This window comes from Amyelois transitella, chromosome 24 (genome assembly GCF_032362555.1).
Source record: "Amyelois transitella isolate CPQ chromosome 24, ilAmyTran1.1, whole genome shotgun sequence".
NCBI classification, from domain to species: domain Eukaryota; kingdom Metazoa; phylum Arthropoda; class Insecta; order Lepidoptera; family Pyralidae; genus Amyelois; species Amyelois transitella.
Genome location: NC_083527.1, coordinates 3,703,540 through 3,731,247, shown reverse-complemented (window position 1 = coordinate 3,731,247; position 27,708 = coordinate 3,703,540). Strand labels below are relative to the sequence as shown.

The 27,708-nt window shown below is 36.4% G+C and overlaps 1 protein-coding gene across 1 annotated transcript; it reads left to right on the top strand.

Moving 5' to 3' along the window:
* The first annotated feature begins 1,352 nt into the window (after positions 1–1,352).
* LOC132903343 (heat shock protein beta-1-like) lies at positions 1,353–3,567 on the top strand. Its single transcript, XM_060951397.1, has 3 exons — positions 1,353–1,498; positions 2,781–2,970; positions 3,340–3,567. Exons 1-3 carry the CDS (start codon positions 1,353–1,355, stop codon positions 3,565–3,567), a joined length of 564 nt encoding a protein of 187 aa, XP_060807380.1.
* The last annotated feature ends 24,141 nt before the right edge of the window (positions 3,568–27,708 follow it).

The following is a 27,708-nucleotide window of genomic DNA, read 5'->3' as shown; positions in this document are numbered from 1 at the left end:
CGGTTCAGTAGTTTCTGAGATTAGCGCGTTTAAACAAACAAACAAACAAAACAAACTCTTCAGCTTTATAATATTAGTATAGATAAAAAATTGAAACTAGAAAAAGCAAAAAATCACATTGGACTAGGGGTCTGACTAAAACCACAATTCAAAAGTGGGCAAGAAGATATTAATCTTCCGTCAGACAAAGATTATCACGACGAAATGACAATTGAAACATAAATTGCTATATTAAGCATTAAAGGTATGAATAATCTGAGTGCATGATTTTTATATTTTTGCTAATATTTCATACACACTCATATATACATTGTGTAAATTTTATGGTGACTTAGTTGAGCTCACATAAATTACCTAAGCTTTGTTCAAATCATTAAAAAATAGTAATTACTTTTTTTAATTTTAGTACGTATAAATGTTTTCCCAAATTGTCACATCTTAACATCATTAAATCAATATCATTATAGTAAAGTATGTCCACCCTCTGACACGCCCTATCATCGAGATTAATAGGGCTCCATGTTTAGACTTCGGTCGCCATAGCGCCCAGGGGTGAACTGACAATCTGCTGGGGCGCCAAATACCACATCTCAGGGGGAAACTATCTGACATGGCAATATTATGACGCAGAGATGGCGGCAAAGGTCACAGATTAATTAGGATTTTATCGAGTTGTTTAGTGTAATTTGATTTTGATTAAGTATTATCCTGTGGTGACAGTATTTTCGTATTTGCTTGAAAAATAACGGGGCTTCGCTAAAGATTTAAGTGTTATTTTATGTGCTGAGTTCTAAGAATATCGCTGAGTTGCAATGTCAAACTCATAGAAATAATTAAATAAGATAAGAAATAAATAGAAATAAGAAAAAATAGCGTGTGCCAGCTATATTTTACTTCTCGCGCAGGTCGTAATAGGCAATAAAAAGAAAAGCTTGTAAACTTTGGATTCTTCTTTTATGCTATGAGCCTTATCTCCTGCTAAATTCACTTAATCTTCTTTGAAATTACCAAATGCGTAATTTATATGATGCCAAAAAATAAGTCAAGTCATTTGAATTTGGTTTTGTTGAAATATAATACGAGGCTTAAATAAATATTATAATAAGAAATCTAGTTTTATCCACAGCGCAGTCATATAAATATAAAGCTTTAATAACATGAAAACTCAACCGTCAACCTTCGAAAAAATTTGATGACCAAATTTTCTGACAATCTGTCACATACCTACCTACCCCTTTGATATAAATTTGTTAAAATAAAAATTGTAAAATTCCTGTACTAGCACTTTTTTATACAAGCACATAACTAAATTCTTAGCCTCTAATTAATTTCAGTTCAAAATCACAGTCAAAATGTCTGACTTAAACGTACTCCAGAAGAATTTTGTCATCCCCGTGGAGAGAACAGACTTGACACTATTTGATGATAATTTCTTTAACTTGAAGGAACGATTTACGGCAGAAATGAAAAGAATGGAGCAGGAGGTCACTAGGTTTTCGTGAGTAATCACTAGATCTATATCGTAGCCTCCAGAACAAAAGTCGATGGCAAGATATAAAATAAAGATGGTAAAAAAAATGTTAAATAACATTTGTATGGTACTTTCACACGTTTGTGGGACTAGAGTGCCCCAATTCAGTCGATTGAATCCTGAAAATGGTCCAGCATGTCAATTCTGCTATTTTATTTTAATCCGAAACGGATCTTAAACGCATTGATTACAACTTTTGGTATTCTACTAACAATTTGTCAAAACGAAGCCGTAACGCATTGGTTCCGCAGCCGAAACGGTTTGGTTGTCGTATTCTGCTAAAGGACACGTAACCTTCCGTTTGCCGTTCGGCTATTATTTCGTATTCTGATAAGTTTTTGACAGTTGGTCCGGCCGAAACGCAACGGTTCTGCATTGGTTGAATTGTCCAAAGTTACGGTTTTGCATTGGCAGCAAATAACCAACCGCTTCCGTTTCATTTGCGTTTCTGCTATCAACGTAACTGTAACCAAGCTGAAACGCATCCGAACTGTTTCGGTTAACATATAGCAGAATTGGCCTGCTGGACGCTACAGCTCACGTTCTTGGAGATGGTCAAATATAAAGACATGCGCAGTAAGCCATAGTGCAAAATCATGATACCATCAATTGATCAGTAGTGATCTAAGTTATAGAAACGAAAGAGATGATAGGTGATTATAGGCGAGGTCTTCACCGACTGGCGAGACAAACTTTATTTCATTTAATTAAACATTTTGTACCCACCAACAAACTTTAACAACCATAAAAGAAAATTACGCAGTACGCTTGTCTGTGACACCGGAGGTCCCAGGTTCGAATCCCGGCCAGGGCATGATGAGAAAAAAAACTTTTTCTGATTAGCCTGTGTCTTGGATGTTTAACTTTTATAAGTATAAGTATTTATTATAAAATATACATACATACATACATAAAATCACGCCTCACAAATAAACAATATAATATGATTCGTAGTATTCCAGAATAGGACCACTTTCTCAATCCCGTAAAGTCAAAAAAGTTTCAACCAGATTACACATGACTCAGATAAACTTCGTGTACAATAGTGTTTATAAAATATAGTATCGTTGAATTAGTAACTCGTAACACAAGTCACGAACTTACTTCAAGACTAACTAAATCTGTGTTATTTGTCCCGTATATATTTATTTATTGCCAAAAGTAACATTGTTTAAACATTCAGGGTTTGAAAGACACATTATAATATAGAACCAAAGTCTTGGCTCAGTGTGAATCTCTTTCTTTTCAGTGACAACCTCATGTGCCTCTACGGGCACACGACCAGCGCCCACTCTGCCGTGTCTTCAGCCCAGCGAGACCGGACCAACTCAGCACCGGCCACTTTGGAGAACATCAACAACTCGCCTCTCATCGAGGGGGAGGGAGAAGCCAAGACTCTGAAGCTGCAGTTTGACCTGAGCCAGTTTGATCCGTCAGAGGTTTGATAGCTGTACTCTTTCATCAACGCCTCTTTCCCAACGATAGGCAAAGACTACATCTTGCTGCGATGACTACATGCATACTTTCACTTCATTAGAACTCTTTTTATGCAAGCTCGTTAGTTATCTAAGGATGCTCTTGACCTAACCTTTCGACAAAATATCCCTGATTGTTTTTTTCTTACTCATTATAGGTTCGAAAGTCACACGGGAGACGCTTTGTTTAAAAACCTTACTTACTTAATCCAGGATCATGATCAAAGGCACACCCTAGGCTTATCTTTAGAGAGGTGAGGATGTTACCATTAAATATGACCCATGCTTCCTCTAAAGAACAACTATAATATATTGTAAACGATTTTGTTTAAGGTAAAAGTAAAAATTGTCGAAGACTTTCTAATTGTATCAGCGACGCATGAAGAGAAGTCTGACAATTCCACCATATACAGGGAGTACCACAAGGAGTTCCTCATGCCGAAGGGAGTGAACCCTCAGGATGTTATCAGCTCTTTGTCCAAAGACGGTGTGTTGACGGTTCAGACGCCACTCCCGAAAGAGGCTTTGACGCTCGTTAATACTCGTAATCCGTCAAAATAGGTAATTTGTAAAGAACCAACTTCTGCTGAATTAAATTGCTGAAAAGGTAACAAATACGTTTAGTGATATCAGTTAGATTTTAACAATATAAAATGTAACTGATGAAAGAAGACATTAAAATAAATTCCTTTCAATCAATTCAAGGTTAATTTTAGTTGCGCATATTTTTGCTTTTTTTTTAGACAGCCCTGCAATTGATTACAGGTGAATTTGCGGTGTATATTTATTAGGGTTTTTTAAGTTATTTATCTTAATTTTTCTCTTCAGTTCATCAGTAAATTTCATCGAATTCCCAATATCTAAAATAACATAAGAATGCTACAATTTTTTTATTTATACTTAAATGTTCAACGTGCATAAACGTATAACTGATACGAGTACTATAAATGAACGACATTAGTGTCACCTCTAGAGTCTAGACAGACTATCAATTAGTGTGTAAGTATTATGAAAATGTAGCTATTATTATGTACACCCGTATTTTTTCAGCCGATTTTTAATGATATCGGCCGTATGATTCCTAGTATTCCAGAATAGGACCACTTTCTCAATCCCGTAAAGTCAAAAAAGTTTCAACCAGATTACACATGACTCAGATAAACTTCGTGTACAAAAGTCTTCATGAATAAGGAGCAGAACATTCAATCCGTATGTGTATAGCTAAATTAAATTGCCTGGTCACTGCATACAACTATAAAAAGCGAATTATCATGAGCTATCTATGACATCGATGACCTGGCCAACAGATATGCAGCGAGCTGGAATAGGTACTCACACAGCGCTCTTGGATATTAAGTTGCGGGTACACTGAGTATTCGGTTTTATCGCAGTATACAAAACTAAATGCCGTGTGGCAATTAGAAAGGATTAAGATCATTCCATCTCTTTCCCATGGATGTTTTAAAAGGCGACTAAGGGATAGGTTTATAAACTTTGGGATTCTTCTTGTAGGCGCCGGACCAGCAGCCTTTCGCTTTTTGAAAACAGCTGAACGTAAGCCTTTAACATTTTTGGAGACTGCTGGCTCTGTCTAACCCGCAAGGGATGTAGATTTGATAATATGTGTATGTTTGTATGTACAAAACTGAATTTAAAATTATTAAAGGCCTAATCCTAAAACTGATAACACATGGTTAAATATAAACGATGGACGTATAGGCTTTTTGTACCAGTCAGCTGAGCGGAGTAGATTTAAATTTCAATAATTCGACTTTTATTATTGTTTCGTATATCTCTCGTGTATAAATCCTGTGCCGTGTGGTTCCCGGCACCAACAGAAAAAAGAATAGGACCACTCCATCTCTCTCCCATGGATGTCGTAAAAAGCGACTAAGGGGTAGGCTTATAAACTTGGGATTCTTCTCTAAAAGAAGATCGCCCAAAGCGATGGGCTAGCAACCTGTCACTATTTGAACCTAAATTCTATCATTAACCCAAATAGCTGAACGTGGCCTATCAGTCTTTTCAAGACTGTTGGCTCTGTCTACCACGCAAGGGATATAGACGTGATTATGTGATGTGAATGTGATTATTGTTTCTTTTCTGTTTATTCTACTGTTATATCGCTTCACACAAAAAAAAACTTTAATTGAAAGCTTCTTAATTTTCTCGGATGTTAAACTAGCTCCGAGCAAAGATCTTTATTAGACAATCAGTTTCACTGAATCTCTTGTTCTTCATTAAGTTATAAAAAAGTTTGTGGTTAGGTGTACGAGTATACACATTACATTTTTCAGTTTCTACCAGACTAGGAGGTCTAGGAGAAACTGGATAGTACCTATATGAGTAGTACGCTGCCAGCTTTTAAGCACCTTTGGACCAGAAACGGAATGTGATGTTTCTCTTTAATTAAATGTTTTGACGAAGCATGATATGAATAATTTATTATTTTTGTAATTCAATTCAAAAACACAATATTTGATCAAATCATAAGCACAAGGTTCCGGGGCTCACCAATTATAACTGTGTCTGTTGAGACCAATTATAATTCAACGTCTTTGTTGACAGGGCAAGGTTACTGATAAAAAAGTCGTTCAAAGTTTTTTTTCTACTTTCTCCCATTGTACCCCCAGCCTAGCAGGTCACCTGCACATTCACACGTGCGAGGTATGTTGATGCGGCGCGTCGCCATGGTTACCACCCGCGCCTTCCCAGAAGAATGGCCACACTGCCATTTCTAATGTCCACACTTTTAATAGGTTACGTGTTCAGCGGAGTTTGGCTTTTATTATGCAAGGAAAGGCAATTAGTAAAGTTATAAATTAACTATGTCTAATTTTTCCTAGAAAATCTATATGTAGAGGTAACTGAATGATCATCAATGAAATTTGTCATGAAGGGTTTTTATGTGGTCTAGAGAGGATTTCTTGAAATTCCCGGAAATTAAGGAAATTTATTTGTGTATTGTATGTACCTACATCGGAGTCAAGATTCCTACTTAATTAACTTTCAGTGGATTATACACACACACATGGTCACGTCCACATCCCCTGCGGGGTAGACAGAGCCAACAGTCTTAAAAAGGCTGAATGGCCACGTTCAGCTATTTGGCTTAATGATAGAATTGAGATTCAAATAGTGACAGGTTGCTAACCCAACGCCTAAAAAAGAATCCCAAGTTTGTAAGCCTATCCCTTAGTCGCCTTTTACGACATCCATGGAAAAGAGCTGGAGTGGTCCTATTCTTTTTTGTGTTGGTGCCGGGAACCACACGGCACTTCAGTGGATTATATGGGTTTCCTTATGACTTACGGTTGGTTTCTTGAGCCCGGTGTGGGCATTTATTGACCATAATATCATTTGGAGGATCGAGTCAGTCAGATTTGTATATAGCAGTAGCAGCATGAGAATGCTTTTTCACATGCATGCTGAGAAAAGATTTTGACTAATTCAATGCATCCTTCGTTTATTTAATCGCTTCCTACGTTCTTACCTTATGTTGCCACCTGTTCTATGGAACCATTCCACGATAGAACTAATGGTACTTTATTGTCTCAGCTACCATATAGTACTACTACAATTTGTCGCGTAAAAATACACCTTTAACAAATACCTGCATAGAAAAATATATCATTCAAACTAAAAATACTGTAACTAGAATTAATTACAAATTAAAATATAACAACTCAATCATACTGTTTTCATATTTAGCCCATTTCATTGTCGTAATCGGAGAAAACAACGGCAAAAAGCTAATTATTCACCCTCTCAACAATAATAAATAATAATGGAACAAGTCGTCGTGTTTTAATTAGCTAATTTATTCCATTTCTTGGATGTTTGTCAACGTTATTAATGTAGGAGGAAAGGAGTCTTGGGCCTTGGGTTTTTATTTTTTTCGCGCTCAATTCGCCAAGTCACAGATTATATAAAGCTAAGTTGATGAAGGATTAAATGAGGTTTTAATGTCGCGAAAATAAATTAAAAAAATAAACATATAAACCTTTTTTACTTTTGAACTCCGTAGAATAAAATGGGATGATAATTAAACCTGCTTAAATAAATAAGATCTATTAGATTAACCCGCTAAAAGTGATGATGTAAAAAATAAAAAACGTTTAGATTTTTGTTGTGTGATCTTGTTTTAAATAACTTTAATTAAACATTGTAGCATTTCTATCACAAAGTACACAACAATACAGTCAATGATTTTTGATGTTTCACCTCAGTCAGTCACCTGTGTCTCCTGCAAGCCAAGAGGGCTGCATCCCTTTCGGTTTAGCTACCAGCGAAACTAAACTCACGACGCCCGTCAAGATGGCTTGGACTGCTCTCTCTACTTTTATACTAAAGTTAAATACTCGACCAAGCTAATTCGATGAACGCTATGTATTATAGTTCAGCAATGGTGCGTCCCCTAAAATCTATGCTGCGTGAAAAGCCACCCCACGTATCGGATTTTTTTTCACGCTTGTTAATCGGATAGAAATGGCTAAAAGTCAATTTAGCATTTTTTTGAATTGTAATTCTAAAAAATGGTAAATTGACAATTGCGTTTTATTTTTTAGTTGTTTTGATATTATATACGAGATAAATTGGTTAAAATATTATTTTAAATTTCAAAAAGGGGAAGATTTCTAGTTGGACAGAAGACTCGAACACCACGTTTAACTTGATGATTTGATGGTGATTGAGAATCAGTCGGTTATTCCTCCGGACACTGGTCCTCGTAACATCTTCACTAATCACAAATTGTACAAGCCTTTCCATGATTGACGTTTATGAAGAATTCGCATTTCTGACAAAAGTAAACACCTAATTATAACACCCAGTTTGCGAGAAGGCAGCCGAACCGACTTCCGGGTAGGGTGGGATAACCTCATTTCCGGCACAGGTACCCTTTTTAAGTACCCTTCCGATAGGGGAGACGTTGCTATGGCGATCGTTTTTTACTTTTTTCGGCTTTTACGTTTGGATTAAACTTAGCTCCGACTTAAAAGTGGTTTCTCATATAAATAAATCAATCTAAACAATGTTTAATAATAACGAATAAAGAAAAATTTTATATTTTGAATTTATTATCTTTTTCAGTGTAAACCAGTAGTTAAATAAGCTATCGTCTGTACTGAAAGTCAAACAGCTTGCGACCTAATGAAAATATTTATGGAAAAACTAAAATATTTTGACACCACCAGACGCCATGTTTTTGCGTCGCCTCGTGCTGAAGTTAAAACAAGACTGTTTGAAAGAATTGTTGCTGTATTCGATTGTGGAGTAAATTGTAAGATACCTACTTATAATAACATCTATTATGGCATGCGCTTTATTTTTCTACAGATTTGCTTCCGTGAAAATTAGATTTTTTTTAATATTCTCGTCTATCTCTGGGAAAAACTACAAAACATTAAGTACATTACACAGGTGCATTGTGTGTATACCTACTAATCGGCCCACGAGGATTTATGTTATATACATATATGACCATGCCTGTAACCCTTGTGGAGTAGACACAGTCTTGAAAATACTGATAGGTCACGTTTAGCTGTTTGGCTTATTGAAATTCAAATAGTGACATACCTAGCCCATCGCCTCAAAGAACAGTCCCAAGTTTATAAAGCCTCGTTCGTTTCTAAGGGTTATCCCTTAGTCGCCTTTTACAACGAGGAAAACGATATAAAAAACCTGTCCCTTACTTTTCAAATAGGCATATAAAAAACTTTGCAGGGGAACCCAACCCATATTGGATCATGTTTACACATGTTTTATCCAGTTTCCTGGATTTGCAAGTTTCTTCACGATTTTTTCTCTCGTTAGAGCATCGGTTAGCTATTCACGTGTATTACTCATTGGCAAATGGCAGAGGTAGGATTTGAACCTGTGCCTCCACGCGCACTGTTCACGCATTTTACTTGAGCGCATTATCCATTCGACCACCGATGCTCACTTAGCGAGGTTCATTAGCTATATATATCCACATTTATACCTAATTATCACATAACAATAAAACATAATGATATTCCCCACCCGCCATCAATCGAAGCCGATGCACCGGCGCGTGCGCACCGTCACGATGTGCAGTTCAAATTGTCACGGAAACATTTTGTATTCTACGCACACGATTCGAATTGACACTATCAAATGATCTATACGTACTTTTAAGTGATAGTTTTTATCTGAGTTGCAACATGAACTTCCGCTAACTAGTCCTGCCTATCCCATTATCCAAGAACAACTGAGACGATTTCATGTCTGTAATCCCATGAGCCAAAAAAGTAGATTATTTTCCGTCTGTTATGACCTCTGCAATCTTAAAGATAGCCTAAAACAAATCCTAGAACTGGCATAATCAATATAGGAGCCAACGAAACGCTATGATCTGTTACAACCATTCATGTTAAAAGTGTCAATGTTACTTTCATGACATCGTCCAAGATATCACTATCATATTTACAACAAATTCCTATAAAATAACGATGTATTTTAATTTAATCGATATCTCGCTATAATCACTTGGCTTTCGGCCAAGTGTGAACACTGTACGTCCGGCCGACAACCGGTAGACGTGCGCCCCCATCTTTTTTCTCAAAGGTGATGCGCCCGCGCACCTGTCGGTAGTGCTATGAACTTTTAGAGCCGGCTGCGTGTTTAATAAGACACTAACAAGCACTCCTGAATTTGATTACCATGAATCATGTGTAGAACAATAGTAGCTAATGTGCAATTTTTTCTTGTTTCCTTTTTTGGAATAACTTGTGTCACATAGGTGTGATATGACCTTCTTTTTATGATATTCTTACTTATACAGGCACGAAGTGTAACAGTTTCGTCTGTTAGTATAAAAAAAGCCTTAAGTCAACAAACGATATTAACTGACATTGACAGACTGACAGTATTTTTTGTTCCCTGCGTTTTTAATTGAAACCACGCATTATTTATACAGTTTATTTGTAATGTACCCAAATGTACAACTTGTAATTGTAGGTAGGTACTTATATAAATGTGTGAAATGAAATTATTGGATACAGAGTCATTTACAAAAGTTTCTTCCTCTAGGAGGTTATTCCCGATCACATCCGCAGTAATCCTTACTTCTTTGGAGAGGAGAAGATCTCTCCATATCTTTCTTATGGAAGTCGTACGTGGCCTTTTTATAGTCTTTTCAATAATGTTGATTCTGTACACCCCGCAAGGGAATTAAACGTGATTATGAATGTATGTATGTATAATTTGAAATATTAACACCTCAACACTAAGTTAATCTTAAATAATCAATGAAAATATTCACATCTCGCCGCTTCTATCCCTTACTTCGATCTACGGCTGCGCACGCGACCAAAGCAGCCCTTTCTTGACTTGAGACAGTTGCGAGCCGACCGTTACTTGTTTATTATCTGCATCGGTATCCCGTCTGTTGTAAGAAATAATTAAAATCGATTTACTGTGTTAATAAATTACACTTAAACACGGTAAATTGAAATTATCTTGGTTTTAGTTAAAGAGCTAAACTTTAAGAGGAATGAGTATCTCGAATTCTTGCCTGGTTTTGGGTTTGGTATTTTCATCTATCTCTTACTTACTAACCTGATGGTTTCGTCACAATAGAAATAATAAGAAAGACACAGGAACAGGAATCAGAGAGTATGTAGTTAAATCGGATCGGAATTAATATTTCTTTTTCTACCTTACCTACTTTAATTTAAAATCTACCTAATCTTTTACCTTCGAAGTTTTAAGCCAGCTAAGGCTAAGGTTATAATAAGCATGAAATAGTATTAAAAATACACTTTTGACTGCCTGTTTAACACTACCCTATTCTGTAATAATTTTGGACACTACATTTTGTGCTTTTGTCCTTTAGTCACCTACATCCACATTCCCAGAAAGAGTGATTTTTTTCAAGATAGATATAATAGAGGTGCTTTTTAATTTTCGGAGTTCATAGTCCTAGGTGCAAGTTTACAAGACATTGAGATAAATAAATCATTCAACTTTTAGGTCATGATCACAGAAGCAGTAGATATTTTTAAAACAGAGATGAAGAAAGTATGTAGGTAAATAATGTAAGTAGGTACGTATTATGACTATCATTACTCAGGCGAACATTAATCACATCTCTCTTTGTTTCACGGACATCAGACAATCGCATTAGTCAGACGATGTTTCTCGTAAAATACCTCAAATGCCGAGCTTCCATCTTCGACCATCGAACAATGGATAGCCTTGACCCTTTCGACCTTACGCTTCACATCAGATAACAAAATAAGACCATATCAGCATAGTCTATTATCTCTTTCACTTACGCCCAACAAATCTATGCTTTAAAAAAATAAAATCAAAAAGAAATTATTTCCATAATATCTTATTCAATTAATTTATTGGTTCGACGAGGAAAATTAAAAAAAGTCACGTTCGAAGTTCGAAGCTTCAGATAAAATTATCTCTGTTGGGTCTTGAAGCGAGACGATCCTGCGGACGTGTATAGAAAGAGAGAGGTCGATGTGATTTGCATATTGTGAGAGTGGGACAGGTGGTTGGCATCTTGGCGGGATAACGGAGCGGCAACGTCGCGTCCACCAATCACTGGACGTTTTATCTCGTTGTTTGTTTTTCCAACTTTTATATTTCCACTCCTTTTTCTGCGGCAAGGATCGTTTGCTGGCTTTATGGCGCGCTCGGATTTTATAAAACCTAATTTAAAGTAACATAAATTTAATAATAAACAAAACTTAAACATAACTTTTAAGTTTTTTTGTATGTTAAAGCAAACTTACAGGTTTTAAAAAATATAAGTACGTATAAAGAAGGCCAACAGCATGATTAAAATTAAAAATGAAGCCTACTAGGTCATTTTTTTTCATGGAGAAAGAAACATCACCATGTTTGCGTGATAGGAATGTTAAATAGGTCAAACCAGTTGAATAAAGCAGCCTTAATTATAATGTGGGGTAGTTACCCCACATTATAATTAAGGCTAAGACAGCTAGTTAGCTGTGAACGAATTCTTTTATCTGTGAAAAATAACTTGTTATGATGGGTATATGAGGCATTGAACCCCCGGAGACTCTGGAAAGTCACAAAGACAAAGTGTATTTTTTTTTAATTTAAATATTTATTTGCATAATATGAATTTAACAACGTCTTAAACTTACCTAAGTACCTACCTACTTGCCTAAAACAAATTACAAACACAACTTGGAAACTTTAAATGGACATAGATTACAAACACTAATCATAAGTACCTACAGTAAGTTACTTTATTTATAGTATAATAAGTAGGGTTGAGAGAAATATAGTTACCTACTGCATTACTATTTTCCCTTTTTTGATAACTTGTTGTAACATTTAACCGGCAATCATTTCAAAACGTCGAACCTTCAAATGGAATTCGAATTCGACAAAATTCAAATTCAAAAGAAGTTACAAATGTGCATCGACTTTTTAAAAATAAAACCGAAGTACAAAAAATACGTATGTTACATTGAGCCAGACACATAATAAGTTGCATATAAGGAGTATGTAGTTAAGAGGTCCCCTTGCCAGCCAACCGCGAAGGACGCATCTCGCCCCGGGCTCTGGGAGATTGCCTTGGGAAATATCGTGGGATGTTATTGAGGTCTTTTTAAAACGATTACTCTGTCATCATAAAATATACTTACCTACGTATATTTTTTAAATTCGATGTTGACGAAACAAGGGATTGTTTTGAAGTACCTAACTGCAAAGACGGTAAGAAGTTCGGCCCGATTCACTCAGTGGACAATAATTTGTAATAATGGCTTTTTAAATTTCTTTCATAGTTATTAGCGGACCCCTACTCCTTTCCAAGAAGGATATACCTAAAACAAACACAAGAAGGATTGTAATAGGTACATTCGAAATTTGAAAGCATACATAAACAAGAAAAAGAAGATATTGGTATGTATGGTATTTAGAATCGGTTCTAATTGAACAATCTTACACACATTTAAATAAGTATAGTATCTACTACGAGTAACATCGCCGGCCATCAACAACTTATGTCAACCGCAAACTCTAATTTATTCCAACGGAAACTCCAACAAAAGATAAAAGCATTCTGCTAATGGTTTGCGAGGCCCAAGATGTGGGGCCATTAAGTTTTTTCAAGAGCCAACATGCTCACGGCGAGCCGCTGGTGCGTGGAGACGGAGGGACACATATCCTGCCTTTTCCAAATGAAATATATTACTGATCCTTCCACCGTAAAAGTCGTATCAACCAAGAAATAAGACGGTGAAAAAGTGACCGTATTTTAAGCGGATGATAGTATGTTTTTGAATGGTTAGGTTGAGAGAATCGATTCATAACCTTTCCTTGCTGGTCGGTGCGGCGCGGCGTGAGAATGGACGCAAGGCTCGGATGGCGTTGAATAAATTATATAAGACGACTTGCTATATACCAGGGTTGGCAAACTTTGGGTTCAGGGTCTCATTTTGTGAGAATTTCCTTAAATGCTCCACGTCAACTCTGTGTGATTGTTATGGCTATGTGTTGGAGATTTGTAATTTAACTTATAGCTCTTGGTAAAACCTTTTAAAGGAATTCCGGCTTCACTCACACTGTTATAACTTCAGAAATTATATACTTATAAAACTCGAATCTTTACAGAATTCGACGAAATTGAAATTTAAAAGAATATTTAAATATGAATGTAGCGCATTAAAAAAAATAAAAGCGATGGATAAAACAATATTTTACATTTAGTCAGACACATACCTACCTAAAACGTCACTTCCATTATTAAGCCTAGCTTAGCCTAGCCTAGCTAAACGCCATTTCGCGACTGTTGGCGCCTTTATCTATTGCGGGCTGGACAGGGCCAACAGTAGAGTGTTATATAGGTACTATATATTTTGTACAGCCCTAGTGCCAGATACATAGTTTGCCGGTCCAATGCCTCCGGTTCATTAAGATTACATTCGCGATGGAGATACCAGTTGACTGAACCCAGAGATGAACATCTCACGAGCTGCTGACCGGCTGTAATATTATTATCTTGATATTGTATGTCAGAATAATAACATTCAGTTTAAAATTCTGTCACTGTCCCGGTACGACAGGGAATTGTTCATTCTTTCGATCAAAAAATTCCTATATATTTTTCAAAAGAGTCATGTTATATGGAATAAAAAAGATTTATGATCGTTGCAAAATTGAGTGATATGTAGGATGTAGATAGATAGGCAAAATACCCTTTATTATAAAATTATAACAAAAGGAATGCTTAGATGGTTTGGTCATGTAGAGAGAATGAATGAAAGTAGGTTGACGAAGAAAATATAAAATGAAATCCTCGTTCAGGGCGACGGGTAAGCAACCTGTCACTATTTGTATCTTAATTCCATCAGTAACAGATCGCTAGCCCGTCGCCTAAAAATGTAGCCCATATTTATTAATAAGCCTCATCTTTAATTGATTACTCCAATGTGCATGGAAAGAGAAGCATTTAGTATGTTTTTCTTTTCTGCCAGACTCGGCATGGATGCTTATACTAGATAAATGTGCTGATTCCCTCATAAAAAAAGGACTGGTACTATTCTTAAGTACCGGGAACCACACGGCACTCATACACCTACCTACATATGTAAATCAGGTACCAAGTACCTCACATTACAATAAGCTTGGTCACCATTCCATCTCGGGCGCACCGTTTAGTATTCACGGCCCGTCTCAGATCTTCGATACGCAGAATCCATACAATAGCCGCTATGTGAAATCAGAAGGTATATTCTGGTAGTTTTGTAAAGGAAAACTGTATAAAAAGAAACATTAAACTTAATAAAACATTTGGAAAATCGTTTCGTCTTTTTTCCTCAAACTCTAGACAAATTGCACTATCATTTCGATTCTATCGATTATAAAACAACATTTAAAAAAAAATGGTAAGAAAAAATATCAATGTATTAAAATAAAAACATGAACCTCGTGAAATATGTAGATCAGCGTTATAATTCATGCTCTTGTCCGGAACCTGAATATAACGTTATCTAGATATGACGTTAAAAAACATGGCGGACTCCATCAGTTGATCGTAATGGCTGGCAAAAATTAATGACGTCTCTTTTTCTGCCAAAAAATTGTAATGAAATTTTATATGTAAAATCTTAATCACCCAAAGCCCACATAGATGTCTTTGTCATGTTAAATTACGCACGGGATGCAAGCCTCGGTAAATAGATAGTATAAAAATCATATATCGTTACCAGAATTGGACTATGTGATATGTTTACGGAAAACTGCGGTCACCAACTATTGTCACGAAATACCCAGCCACTTTTACTCGTCACTGAAATTCTATGAAAATCACGACTAATCGAATTTATCGATTTTTGTTCCCAGAATAATTCGTATCAAAAAGTATTTGTAACATTGATTTTTTCGAGGTAGACATCAGTTTTGAAAAGAACGAAGAAAGGGCACGTTCAGCTTTATGGCATTATGATGGTATTGTGATTCAAAAAGTGACATGTGCTAGCCCATCGCTTTAAAGAAGTCGCTTAGAAAAAGAAGAACCCCAACTTTAATAGCCTTTCCCTTGATTGACTTTTACGATTTGCACGGGAAGAGTAGCAGCTGACAAATACTATATTTCCTACGCTACCGGGTTAGCACATCAATAAAAAGAGGTAAATCCAAAAGAATTTCAATACCACAAGAGAGAAACATGTGCAGTTTACGCTTTCCTCGACCATCTCAGAAGATGGCTGCGCGCACTGCATGCAAATAAGGTGTCAAATGATTATGCAAGTCATGTACTTGTTTATATACTCTCGGCGCGGTAATATAATGGCATTTATTTGATTTATATAATGTCTCATTTTTTGCTTTTTATCCTCAATTCTTTTTTTAGTGCCAACCACGTGGCACCACTAGAAAAGAATAGGACCACTCCATCTCTTTTCTAAGGGATAGGCGTATAAACTTGGGATTCTTCTTTCAGGCGACGGGCTAGCAACCTGTCACTATTTGAATTACGATTCTATCATTAAGCCATACAGTCGAATGAACAAGGCTTTTCAGCCTTCTCAAGACATTTAGCTCTGTCTACCCCGCAAGGGATATGGACGTGATTGCATGCATGTATTGATATGTGATTTTGCCGGAGAAAGTTCCGTGATATAAAAGATTGTTTAATGTTTTGAACTGTCCATCTAAAAGTTATTGACAAGTAAATTCGTAAGGTACTAAGTGATCTTGACTACGCAATGAGGGATTTCGGTAGATAGACTACAATAACTATTTATAGCACCACAAAAATTACAGCTAATTTAAATTTAACTATGAACATTGTAGCAAAAGGAGACCTCATCAACTAAAAGCTATTTCTTCACATTTAATAGATACAGTATTAAAAAAATAAGTGCCATATCTTCGCTCAAATTTCCCCCAACCAAGTAGTTTAAGTAGTAGCTCTAAAATAAATAAGTTCGAAAATTAAAAAGTAATCACAGAAAACAAACTTTGCTACATAATTATATAACTTCGAAGTAGGTAAGAAGCTCTGCATAAGGTAACTACATCATATAAGCAGGTATATTCTCCTTAATAATAATATCTTTAACGATCTAAGCAAAGTACTCTTCAAACATATCTCACGGTTAGCCTTCTGATCAATGAAGATGTTATGCGCTTCTGATAAAACCGCTCGATCCTCTGAATCAATATTTGTCGAGATTTGTTCGTGTAACTGAAAAAGGTTTACTTCCAATTGGACCATTGAGTTTGAGATCATTCACAAACACGTCTTTGCCCCTTGCGGTAAAGAACCACAAAACACGAAAGTTAAATTAAACTAAAATTCAGAGGTATCTAGTGACTATAGAATGTCCCATGATCTTGTCTGAATGATCCACATCATCATCATATATTTGCTATTCCAACGCCTAATGTATCACACATTAATATACTTACCGTTAATTGACTTTTGTTGATACAGTAGTAGGTTCTTTAAGTATGCATATTATACATTTTATTTTTATTTTATTTTAATTTTATTTTATTTTTAATAGGAAGACCAACAGCTACAAACATAGTGTAGTAGTAAATATATTCACCAGTATAAATCTAATGTCACGGATGTTCGCACTATCTGTGTGCAGAATTTTTCCAAATTTGTTGTCACATAGGTATCATGTTTTTTTTTTACTCTTACGTATAGAAATTACTTGACTTACCTCGGTTACCCTTATTTATTTTACAGGAACTAATAAAAAGACTCAATGGGAATATCGACATCTACTGAGCGCTGTCGCGTAAACACCGCATTCCGAGTACCGCATAATAGCGCATTGTACCGCATCCCTTATCAATGGAGGTAACATGAGGTGGGTCATTCAGACAAGATCATGGTACGTTGTTTAGTCACGTTAGAGCCCGCTACTCTTCTGTCTCTCTCATCATAGCGTGTTCCCAGTTGCACCCTCTGCCGTGAGGCGTCGGGGCAAGGGGCCCGCTTTCCTTCTTCTTTCTTTTCGTATCGAAAAATTTCACTAATCTGAAGTGGGCCATTCAGACAAGATCAACCATTAGTTTTTATAGTCACACGTATAAAGACAAATTTCGCTTATTTTCGATGACGCCAGAATTTCGGAACAAACCTCCCATTTAGTGCACAGCAAGACTATATACATAAGGAACCTTCATGACAAATTTCAAATTTCAGCGGTTTGGGTTGTGCATTGTCAGTCAACCTCATTTATATTTAAAAAGACTAGAGCAAAATCTAAATTCTATCATAAAGCCATCGACAAAATTTACTCCTCAGCAAAATGTGGTCTTAAAAAATTCTTATTACTGTCAGCTCTTTCCACCACGCGAAGGATATAATCATGATATTATAAATACCGAGATGGCTTGTCAGATATTAAACTTGAATTACCGACAACTAAACATACGGACATTGTGTGAATGAGAATAATCCTAAATCCGTGTTCGAGTCACGCATGCGCTTATGCTAATCTCGTCTCCTCTCGATCATTACCATCTCTGTGGGACTGCACGTTGGGCAGAGCTTCATCAATATGGGCACCGCATCGGGAGGCAACGGCCGGCGCTTCCGTGCTCTTTGCTTTTTTCAACTTCCTTTTTTAATGTCTTTTTGCTGGTGCTGTGATGTCATAGGACGCTTGTTTTGATCTGAAAATAATTATATTGGCGTAAGGTCAATGACATTGAGATGAAGGGATGCTCGGTACATCATCAGTGATCGACTGTAGACTCGACAGTAGTAAGCGACTTTAAAAGCGTGCTCGTTCTCAGGTGTAAAGTTAAAATCCTAATGCGGCTGTGAACAAATGATTCTTTTCCTTGCTGCCAACAACAGTAACAGCTAACCGTCATTCATACCGTGAGCGGAATCATCACGAGAAATCCAGCACATTCAAGCAACTGTATGGCTACCCCATGATCTAAGCTGGGTAATCTAGGTAATCTTCGCAATAATACAAGGGAACCAATCCCATGCCTGATTAAGAAGATTAGACGGGAGTCGCTTCATATAGTAGGCTCACTAGACTTTGTCATACACAGACCCCGGGTTCTTATATTAAGAACTGAATAAGAAATATACCGCCTCATCATCGGCATTTGTACAAGGTGGCTATCAGATGGTCACAAGGTACACTGCTGAAGCACCGAGTTATCAAACTTTCGTTCTTTTTCGATAATCTAGTATTAAACCCAGATAGTTTTTTTTATATATTTAGAAGTCTATTTTTATTCAAAAAGAAAGAAAATTCCTATAGTCTTCTGGATAACAGATTGAGGATGATCACAGAACACAGAGAGTGACCATTCAGGGATGATATAGCTACGCGAAGGGTAACGCGTATTGACAGCCCCACCTACAATAGGGGGTGAGGGGCAACGGTCTATTGTCAGCTGTAGAATTAGAGATTTTGTAGCGAATTAAGAGTCTGCCTTCATAGCAGAATCAACTTGCATAACCAGAAGGTTGATAGAGACATTGTTCATAGTGCGATATCTAAATAAACAAATAAGTTTGAGAAATGTTCGTGGAAAACTTACAACAAAATACCGGTACCGGTACATACAAATGTCATAGAAAAGCTATAACTGTACATACAATATTCATTATAATTTCAACGCTATACACAGATATAACCAAATATAAACGTAAAGGTGTAATGGAGACACATAGTTTCACGGAAGTTCCGTACGGGACTGGAATTCTAAGAGATTTCTTACACTGACTACTCTAATTTGACCCACGATTCTAACTACTGGATGAATTATAGTAGAAAGTTAGCAGACACGTCCTATGACTGTTTTATTAATAGACATTATTAGACTATCTGTTGCCGGCGACTTCGTACAACTTGAAGTGTTTTTTATATCTGACCTAAGGAATTCATCAAATGTTCCAAATAACAAAATGTATTGTTGAACCATTTCTCAACGACTCTTTTCACAGCGTTTCAATATCAGTTAGAAGCTATCTTGTTAATGGACACCAGCCTTTGGAAACAAACACTAAGGATGCAATCATAAATGCACTGATAGAGAAAAGCAAAATTTATTTACTATTTTGTTCAAGCTTGTTCAAGTACCTAATATCTTTTATGGGGGATTTAGTTTCCAAATCCTCTCTCACGAGGAACTTGGTCTGTTTCGGTAAGTACTGTCCGTATTTAGAGCATGTCTTCGACATAAATACAAAATCTCCCGCTCCATACTGACCGACCGTTGAGGTCTGTAAGCGTCCAAGTTCTCGCACAGACCAAGGGAAAAAGAAAGAACATAGTGTAAGAACACCCTGCACCTTAGGTTCTTCAGTATGGTTTTGTCCTTAAGCAAATCAAACAGTTCACCAGAAACGAACCTAGGCATTTTATTTCCCTTTTCTTCGTCTTCCTCCTGGCAACTAAGCGGTTACATCCTAACTTCTCTTGAGAGGAACGCGGGGTGTGCTTATGATCATGATCCCGGATTTTCATCAATTCAGGGTTTTCACACGAAGCTACTCCCGTCTGACTTCTGCTCCGCTTTGCAGAGGAACCTAACCCATTAGATTGGATACATACATCAAAAAACACGCCTCTTTCTCGGAGGGGTAGGCAGAGACTACCTCTTTCCACTTGCCACGATCTCTGCATACTTCCTTCGCTTCATCCACATTCATAACTCTCTTCATGCAAGCTTGGCGGTTTCGGGTACTTTTGACCTGACCCTTTAATTAATTAGATTGGATATTGAATCATTTTTCTTTCTGTCCTATCTTTACCGTTTAAAACTAGCCATTATCTATTCATTATCGCTAAACATCAATGGATAACGCGACAATCACGGTTCTTATCGAGTTGGTCGCCGACAGACCATAGGTACCGTTACACCAATCGTGAATGGACGTCCATCGGTCACTTCGGAGAATCGAATCGACTCGAGATGGTTCGTAGTCGACTCGGGTTGCAGTGGTATGCGAGACTGAGGCGCGACAGGAAGATTTTGTTCGAGTTATCAGAAACAACATGAATGGGGGATTGTTTGTCTGAAAATGTTTGTATTTCTTTGCCTGCAACCCATTCATCGGAACATGAAAGAAATTATCTAGTTATAGGTTGAAAATCGTTCTCAAAAAAATAGAAAACCTTCTCCTTTAGTCGCTTGCTCACTGCTGATTGTATCTTTCCACTATTACTTACTTATAAACTTGTAGCTGTTGTTCTATAATAGATTTGAGGGTCAAATAGTGACAGACTCACTATATCCGAATCTTACTGACCACTCTGGAGAAGAGCCCGGCCTTTGACCATAGATTGGGTGAGTCAGGTTTTTACACGAAGTGCCTCCCTGGTCAGGTCAAGACAAAATTATTTATTCAGATTGGCAAGGTTGGAACCACCATGATAATCCTACGTATATCTTTTTCCTTCTAATATGTGTTTATTCCGGTTACAACCTCACCTTTCTGGAGAAGAACCCGGGGTGCACCTTGTATATTTAAGGTTAAGTAAGAAAGAAAGAAAGAAAAATCTTTATTTGGCGCAAGATGTAACATTACATTACAAGTAAAAAAGAAAACGTTTTGTTTTTCAAATTACGTAACATTATTCTTAGAAGTGTCGATAATCTTCACACTTTATCTCCAAAACTAGGTTATTTTATCAAGATAATGGTTCAATAATTCGTTTTAAAGTTATCTGCCTGTTTGTCCAGCACTCCACAACGGAACGGGCTTATCTCAAACACGGCTATTTGGTCGCCTACTGAAATATTTTGGATTATAACTCTATGATGAGATATTATTTGTTAGGCTAGGTTTATATTGACGAAATTAAAAATTAATTTATTCTTAAAAAAGTGTATTAGACTTTTCAAAGGGCATAAAGTAACTTCCAATACAAAAGTACAATACCTTACAAGTCTTCTCTTTCCTGAAATAAAGTTTTATATATTCAAAATCAAATACTTAAATTTTTTATTAAACACATTGTAATGGATAGGGCGAACGTAGGTTAGGTATTAATGGTATATTTAGGTATAGTCTGGATATCATAACAACCTTGACGACTATAGCAAAAGCTATCAAAAATGTTTTAAACGGTCTATTGTTATCAAAATAACCGTGCATACTCAGCCTAAAGTTACCTAACACTGACAAAGTCATGATAATCAGGTGATACTTCAGCTAGAGATTCTTATGAAGGGCACACCTGTGCATGAACTTCCGTGAAAATGACGTCATCCAACAATGACGGTACACCAGTTCTTTTAAGCAAGATAAGAGCTAACTTATGGTGTTTAACTAACTGTAAGAAATGCAGGTTATCGCCGCTCCAGGGCCTAAGTTCTTAGAATTTGTCTAAGTCTTGGTTCTTGGTGAAAATTTCTTAAATTTTCACTCCAAGAAAAGAGTTAAAGTTTTATTATTCCTTCACTCTTCAACATACGTTTTATCCATTTACTTATTTTATCTTGAGCACAATTAATCGGCTGGTCCCTTTATTTAAGAAATATCGAATTCGACTTAACCTTGGATAAAAGAAATCACATGGTGGTAGAAAGTCAGGTCAAGAGTATCTTAAACCGAAAGCTTTTATCAAATGTTTGATAAATGTAGATGAAGCGAAAGAAGTATAATATAAGTGTCAAGTGAAAAAATATAGTCTCCATTTAAAAAAAATCATCGCTCCCGGTACAAAAGAAAAGAAATTACAGATTATTTACATAATAAATACTATTTCTAAAATCACGCTTCTTACCCGGAGGTGTAGGCAGAGTCAACATTCTTTCTACTTGCCACGCTCCCTGCAATACTTGTTTCGCCTCATCTACATTCACAACATAATTTACATAATTATCTTACTACTTCATATCGTCAGTTCCCCTTGGCTCTAACCTTCATGTGATAAATTAAGTACAAGTATCAGATAATACTACAGTACTCTTATAGGTATCGAAATTGATTTCAAGAGAGATATAATACTTATGCCGTGTGGTTCCCGGCACCATTACAAAATAGAATAGGACCACTCCATCTCTTTCCCACGGATGTCGTAGGAGGTGACTGGGGGATGGGCTTATAAACTTGGGATTCCTCTTTTAGGCGATGGGCTAGCAACCTGTCACTATTTGCCAAGCCAAACAGCTGAGCGTGGCATATCAGTCTTTTCAAGACTGGTGGCTCTGTCTACCCCACTAGGGATATAGACGTGATCATATGTATGTATGTATGTATGTATAATACTTAGCTGGAGCGGCTTCAGAGTGCCGGTTGGTTACCGGAACTATTCTTTAAAATATTTACCGGTATATATCGTAAATGACGATAAAGACCTAAAAATATTGCATATTCAATAAGTGCAAGAACCATCCAAGGTGATTTAGATTTCCCTGTTAGGTCACGGAGGTCATAGTTATTATACCATAGTCATCATTCTCTTGATGTTAGGCCCGACTGTGTCTTCACCTTTTTGGGGACGTGACCGGGCCCCATCTGGGATTGGGTTAGTCAAGTTTTTACACGTTACGACCTGTCTGACCTCCGCGACCTTTGCTGAGGAACCTACCACATGGGATCATGGTTGCATGTCCACTTGCTTAAAGCAAAGGTTAAGGTTTCCTCCCAATATTTTCTCTTATAATTAGGTTTTCGAATATTCTTCGTATATACAGGGTGTCATTTAAAACAACTGCATCCTTTAAACATAGACTATACCCATGATTCTGAGCCGTTTGAGTCTATTTTTATTTAAATTAAACGTCATCATTTTCACATTTAAAAACCCTCAAAAACTATGTCACACGCTTTATTAAAGACCAATACTACAAAAAAAATTAAAACTAAACATGTAAATAAATGTCTGAAAAATAAATTATTTTTCTAGTAGGTATCAAGATCAAGTAAAGTACAGAGTTGTCGAGATCGCTCAGCTGAATGAATTGTGTCGTTGACCTCTGAATCTTACGTGTCGCTTTGCCGCCGGCCGGGGTGATATTACGTATTTAGGATCGTGGACGTGAACGTATTTTGATACTTTTATTTTTTTCGTACTTTCTGAAATATGAACCGATATTTTTCTTTTAACGTTTTTAAATATCCTTTAATTGGCCTATAACCACGATTCAGATGTGGGCCTAACTCATGGTCATAGCCTTATCTCCAGGGAAGTTGCAAACGGGACAAACACCATGGCTACTAAATGGTAGGTAAGTACTTATAGGAAGTATAATCTGAAGTGATGAGATATGATACCCGTATGTACTGGTGTGCCGAATACTTGATCTAATATCTCTGCTCAAACATTGATGACACACTTACGAAGTGTGCATTATAACGTACTTATATCATTGCTGACTTTTGGCCGAGCTATTCGTCATTGTATTACTAAATTATTAGCTAGTAATTTCCTTAATAATGCATCTTAACGGTAAACCATATTTCAGAAAAATCTAGGGGTCTAGAAGACAATCTTTTGTAACAAGCATACAAGCTGTAATTACATTATTTTTAATTTTATACCTACGCTTATGTTAATTCTTAGAAAGCATTTTTTTTTATTGAATCCAAACATTTTGTTGTGTTACAAAGAGTTACTTAGATATTAAATATTATATTTATTGCTTTTTTTACTTTATGATCTTGGTCACACCGAGCCGTAACAACGCGACAATTTAAAACAGCGACTGGAAATTTAACTTTTTATAAGTATATGCTTACTACACCAAATGGAGTCGTTATAATAACATGTCTCTTTGCATCTCGTCGTTAAGCGACCCTAACTTTACAAGAATAGATTCCAATAGTCATGTTCAAGTAAACTGGTATTTTTCCAACAAATGCAAGATGTGTGTTATGTAAATGTTAATGTGTAATTGTCTCGGAAACGCCGGAACCCGCACGCAGGCGCGGCCGTGACTCGCTTATCTTGGGCCATTCTGCAAATAATATCGAAAAGTTTGTAAAATAGTTTACCCGGAAATATTTTCCACACTAGAAATCGAAGGGGCGACTAAGGGAATAGGTACAGTCATGTTGTGCAGCTTCAGCCTTGATCCAGTGTGGTAAGTTTTGCCCTGCGGATAAAATAAGGGATCAGGATAGTGGTCGGTGCACCCTGGGCTGTCACTCTAAAAGGTGAGATTAATTCTGACCTGGCAGGATTGGGCTTAATGCCAGAAAGAGGAAGAGGAAGAAGCGGAAGAAGGAACTTATTTAACTTGAAACTATAACAATGTCTTGTTTTTGATTGAGATAAAAACAACATGAAGCGTTATAGTGTCACAGTACAACTATCTGTTGAGACATAATTTTCACCATTTCTATATCTTTTCTACAAAGGAAGTATGCAGAGATCGTGGCAAGTGGAAAGATGTAGTCTCTGTCTACCTCTCTGGGAAAGAGGCGTGATTTTATCTATGTATGTATACCTATTCCTAATTATATGGTCTCAGCCATTTATTTTCTGGTAAAATTGAGAATATCCCTGCTATCAACGTTATCACCGCAGTATGCGCTCGCATACAATTCCTCGTTACATCGACAGTCTGCATAGAAATTACTAATACCTAAACTGTGCTTATTTTAATTGCTTTGTTTTGTTTTCGCGCGACTGCGCTTAAAGGATATAATTTAGAAAATGTTTTAATTTGGATCGATTTATTCAAACATCCATCAATATATAAAAGGAAGTCTCTTTCCCGGAAGGGTAGGCAGATACATCTCTCCACTGTCCTGTCCATTATCCCGTGATCCTGCGCGAATTCCCAAAAATCCTTTCTTAGATTTAATTTTCTAGCTAAATTTCACCTGTGATCAATTTGTGAGTTTTTCTACTGAACATGGCCTCATCAAAACTGTTGTCAAAAAAAACACATCTCCTGTTTTTATACCTAGGTATAAAACAGAAGATGTGTATTAAACTTTTATATAAATATTACTTACTCGTATAATGGGCGCGGCCGCCTGAGAGAGCGCAGATGCGACAGGGCGCCGCCCTAGCTCTACGCGTTCAAAACGCGAAATGTGCAGTTGTTAGGGCGTTCTTTGTTTACTATGATATCGTTTATTTTATTACTAGTAAAACCATAAAGTTCAATTGCTAAAATAAACCAAAATTATTAATAATGTCAACGAAAATATACCTGCATAGGATTTTTTTGTTGATATAAGAAATATATTACGCACGAGTATTGCTCAGATTAGCTTAAGATATTTAAAAGGCTAAAAACCGAAAGAAATATAGAGTTAAATAACCGTAATGATTCTTAGCTAAAATAATAATATAATATTTAATAATAATGTGCCAAATCTCAACAACTACTTCTCGTTCTTCTTAAGATTACCGTATTACTGAATCAATGCAAATAGCTATCTTTTTGAAAGAGGATGTTATATTATGTACTCAAAGAAAGGAAAACATTGTTCATTTTGAATGCGCAATATCTGACGCGGTTTCTCTTCGGAGCAAAATCGATCTCGCCAACCCTGACTCATAACTACAAAGCCATAACAAAAAGACGTGCAAGCAAATTCCAACCCTATACTCCTTATAACGTACAAAAGTTGGATGAAAATACCTTGCGCGTTATCTGGTTTTCCCTAGAGAACCATCTTTGAATGTTCTATATTTGAATCGGTCTATCATTCCCCAGAATTCATTCTGATTTCAACTCTATAATGAAGGTTTTATGATTCAAAATAGTATTGTTACTATTTATTTAAGAGAATATCGATCTTGTTTCAAACCTGAAAGAGTAAGATTATAACCGCCAGTAAATTCTTTCAGAGAATCTTGACCTCTAAAATTATCATTTCCTTAGATTCGCCGACTGTTATCGCTTGTAATCAACTTGCTTATGTGTTTTGTTTTATCTCTGCGGGAGAAAACGGGTATTTGTGATCTTATTCGTTTTGTTACAGATTTTCCCCCTTGCTTCTGATTGGACGACGCATATATACGCATACATACTACTTGCGCTTAAATACACAAAATCACGCCTTTTTCCCGGAGAGTAGACAGAGACTAAATCATTCCACTTGCCATGATCCCCGCTTACTTCTCTCGCTTCATCAGCATTAATAACTCTTTTCATAGAAACTCGTCGATTTCAGGTATTCTTGACCTGGTATTTTGGCGGGAAGTCCATGATTTGATCAAGGTAGGTTACGTTCAAATATTTTTTTTTTCATTAATATGGAACATTTCAAACATCACTTAATAATTGTCATATCTTTAAGTTTTAGAACATTGGTTGACGTCGAATAAATCACTTAAAACTTAGGTTATTGCTTTCTAAGCGTCAGTGCAGATGAAGCGGTAACACACTGCATTGCAGCATTTTCTACAGTAATTTCAACTTTACAACGTTCGTCTAGGCATTCCAGATCCATAGTTCCCTTTCAATAGATGCTTCTTGAAAGAGACTTGACCACAATACGTGAATCGGATTTTTACTCTTGTAACTCACTCAAAGCCACTCCGAAACCACAAAGGAAGGTACATGTGATATGACTATGTATAGATATCCATTGATTTACTTATAAGTACTTTTTTATCTTATACTGTTTACTCGTGATAAAAAAAGATATACAGATTAAGAAATAAACATGGTCTCAGTAACAGGTAAATAGATAAATTGATTATGAAAATGACAAATCCGGATTTAAATTTTCGGAGTAAATTTGTGTTAAAAAAATCTATTTAATTTTCTTACATCTTTCTTGTCATTTCACTCTTTTTGGTGCGAACATAATGCGATGTTTTAAATTAGAGAAAGGTCACCAAAATCTAATATGTACCACATCTAGTTGCCCGAATGTACAGGTTTCCTCACGATGATACATCGTTTCTTGACGTTACGTTATTAGTACAGTAAAGGAGTCGAGCATCGGTAAGTATAAAACTAATGTAATATTTTACTACTATACAACTAACTTCTAAAGTTTTTATCTCTGTGCCAAATATCTTCAATATAGTCCAGTAGTTAAGTCTAAAAAAAGAGTAAAAATGCCATTTCTCTTTAAGATGTATAAATATTAACTTCATTTAGCGTAGCGTCTACGATACATGCTACGCTGTTCGTAGCACTCGTCTACGACGTAGAGTGTGCGCTACGACGTAGCGCATGCAATAGTCATGTTCACTTTATCGCGCCTATAAAATTTTCATCTAATATTATAAAACGCCGATCTAAAATTATATGGTTAATGGAAATAAGAATTTA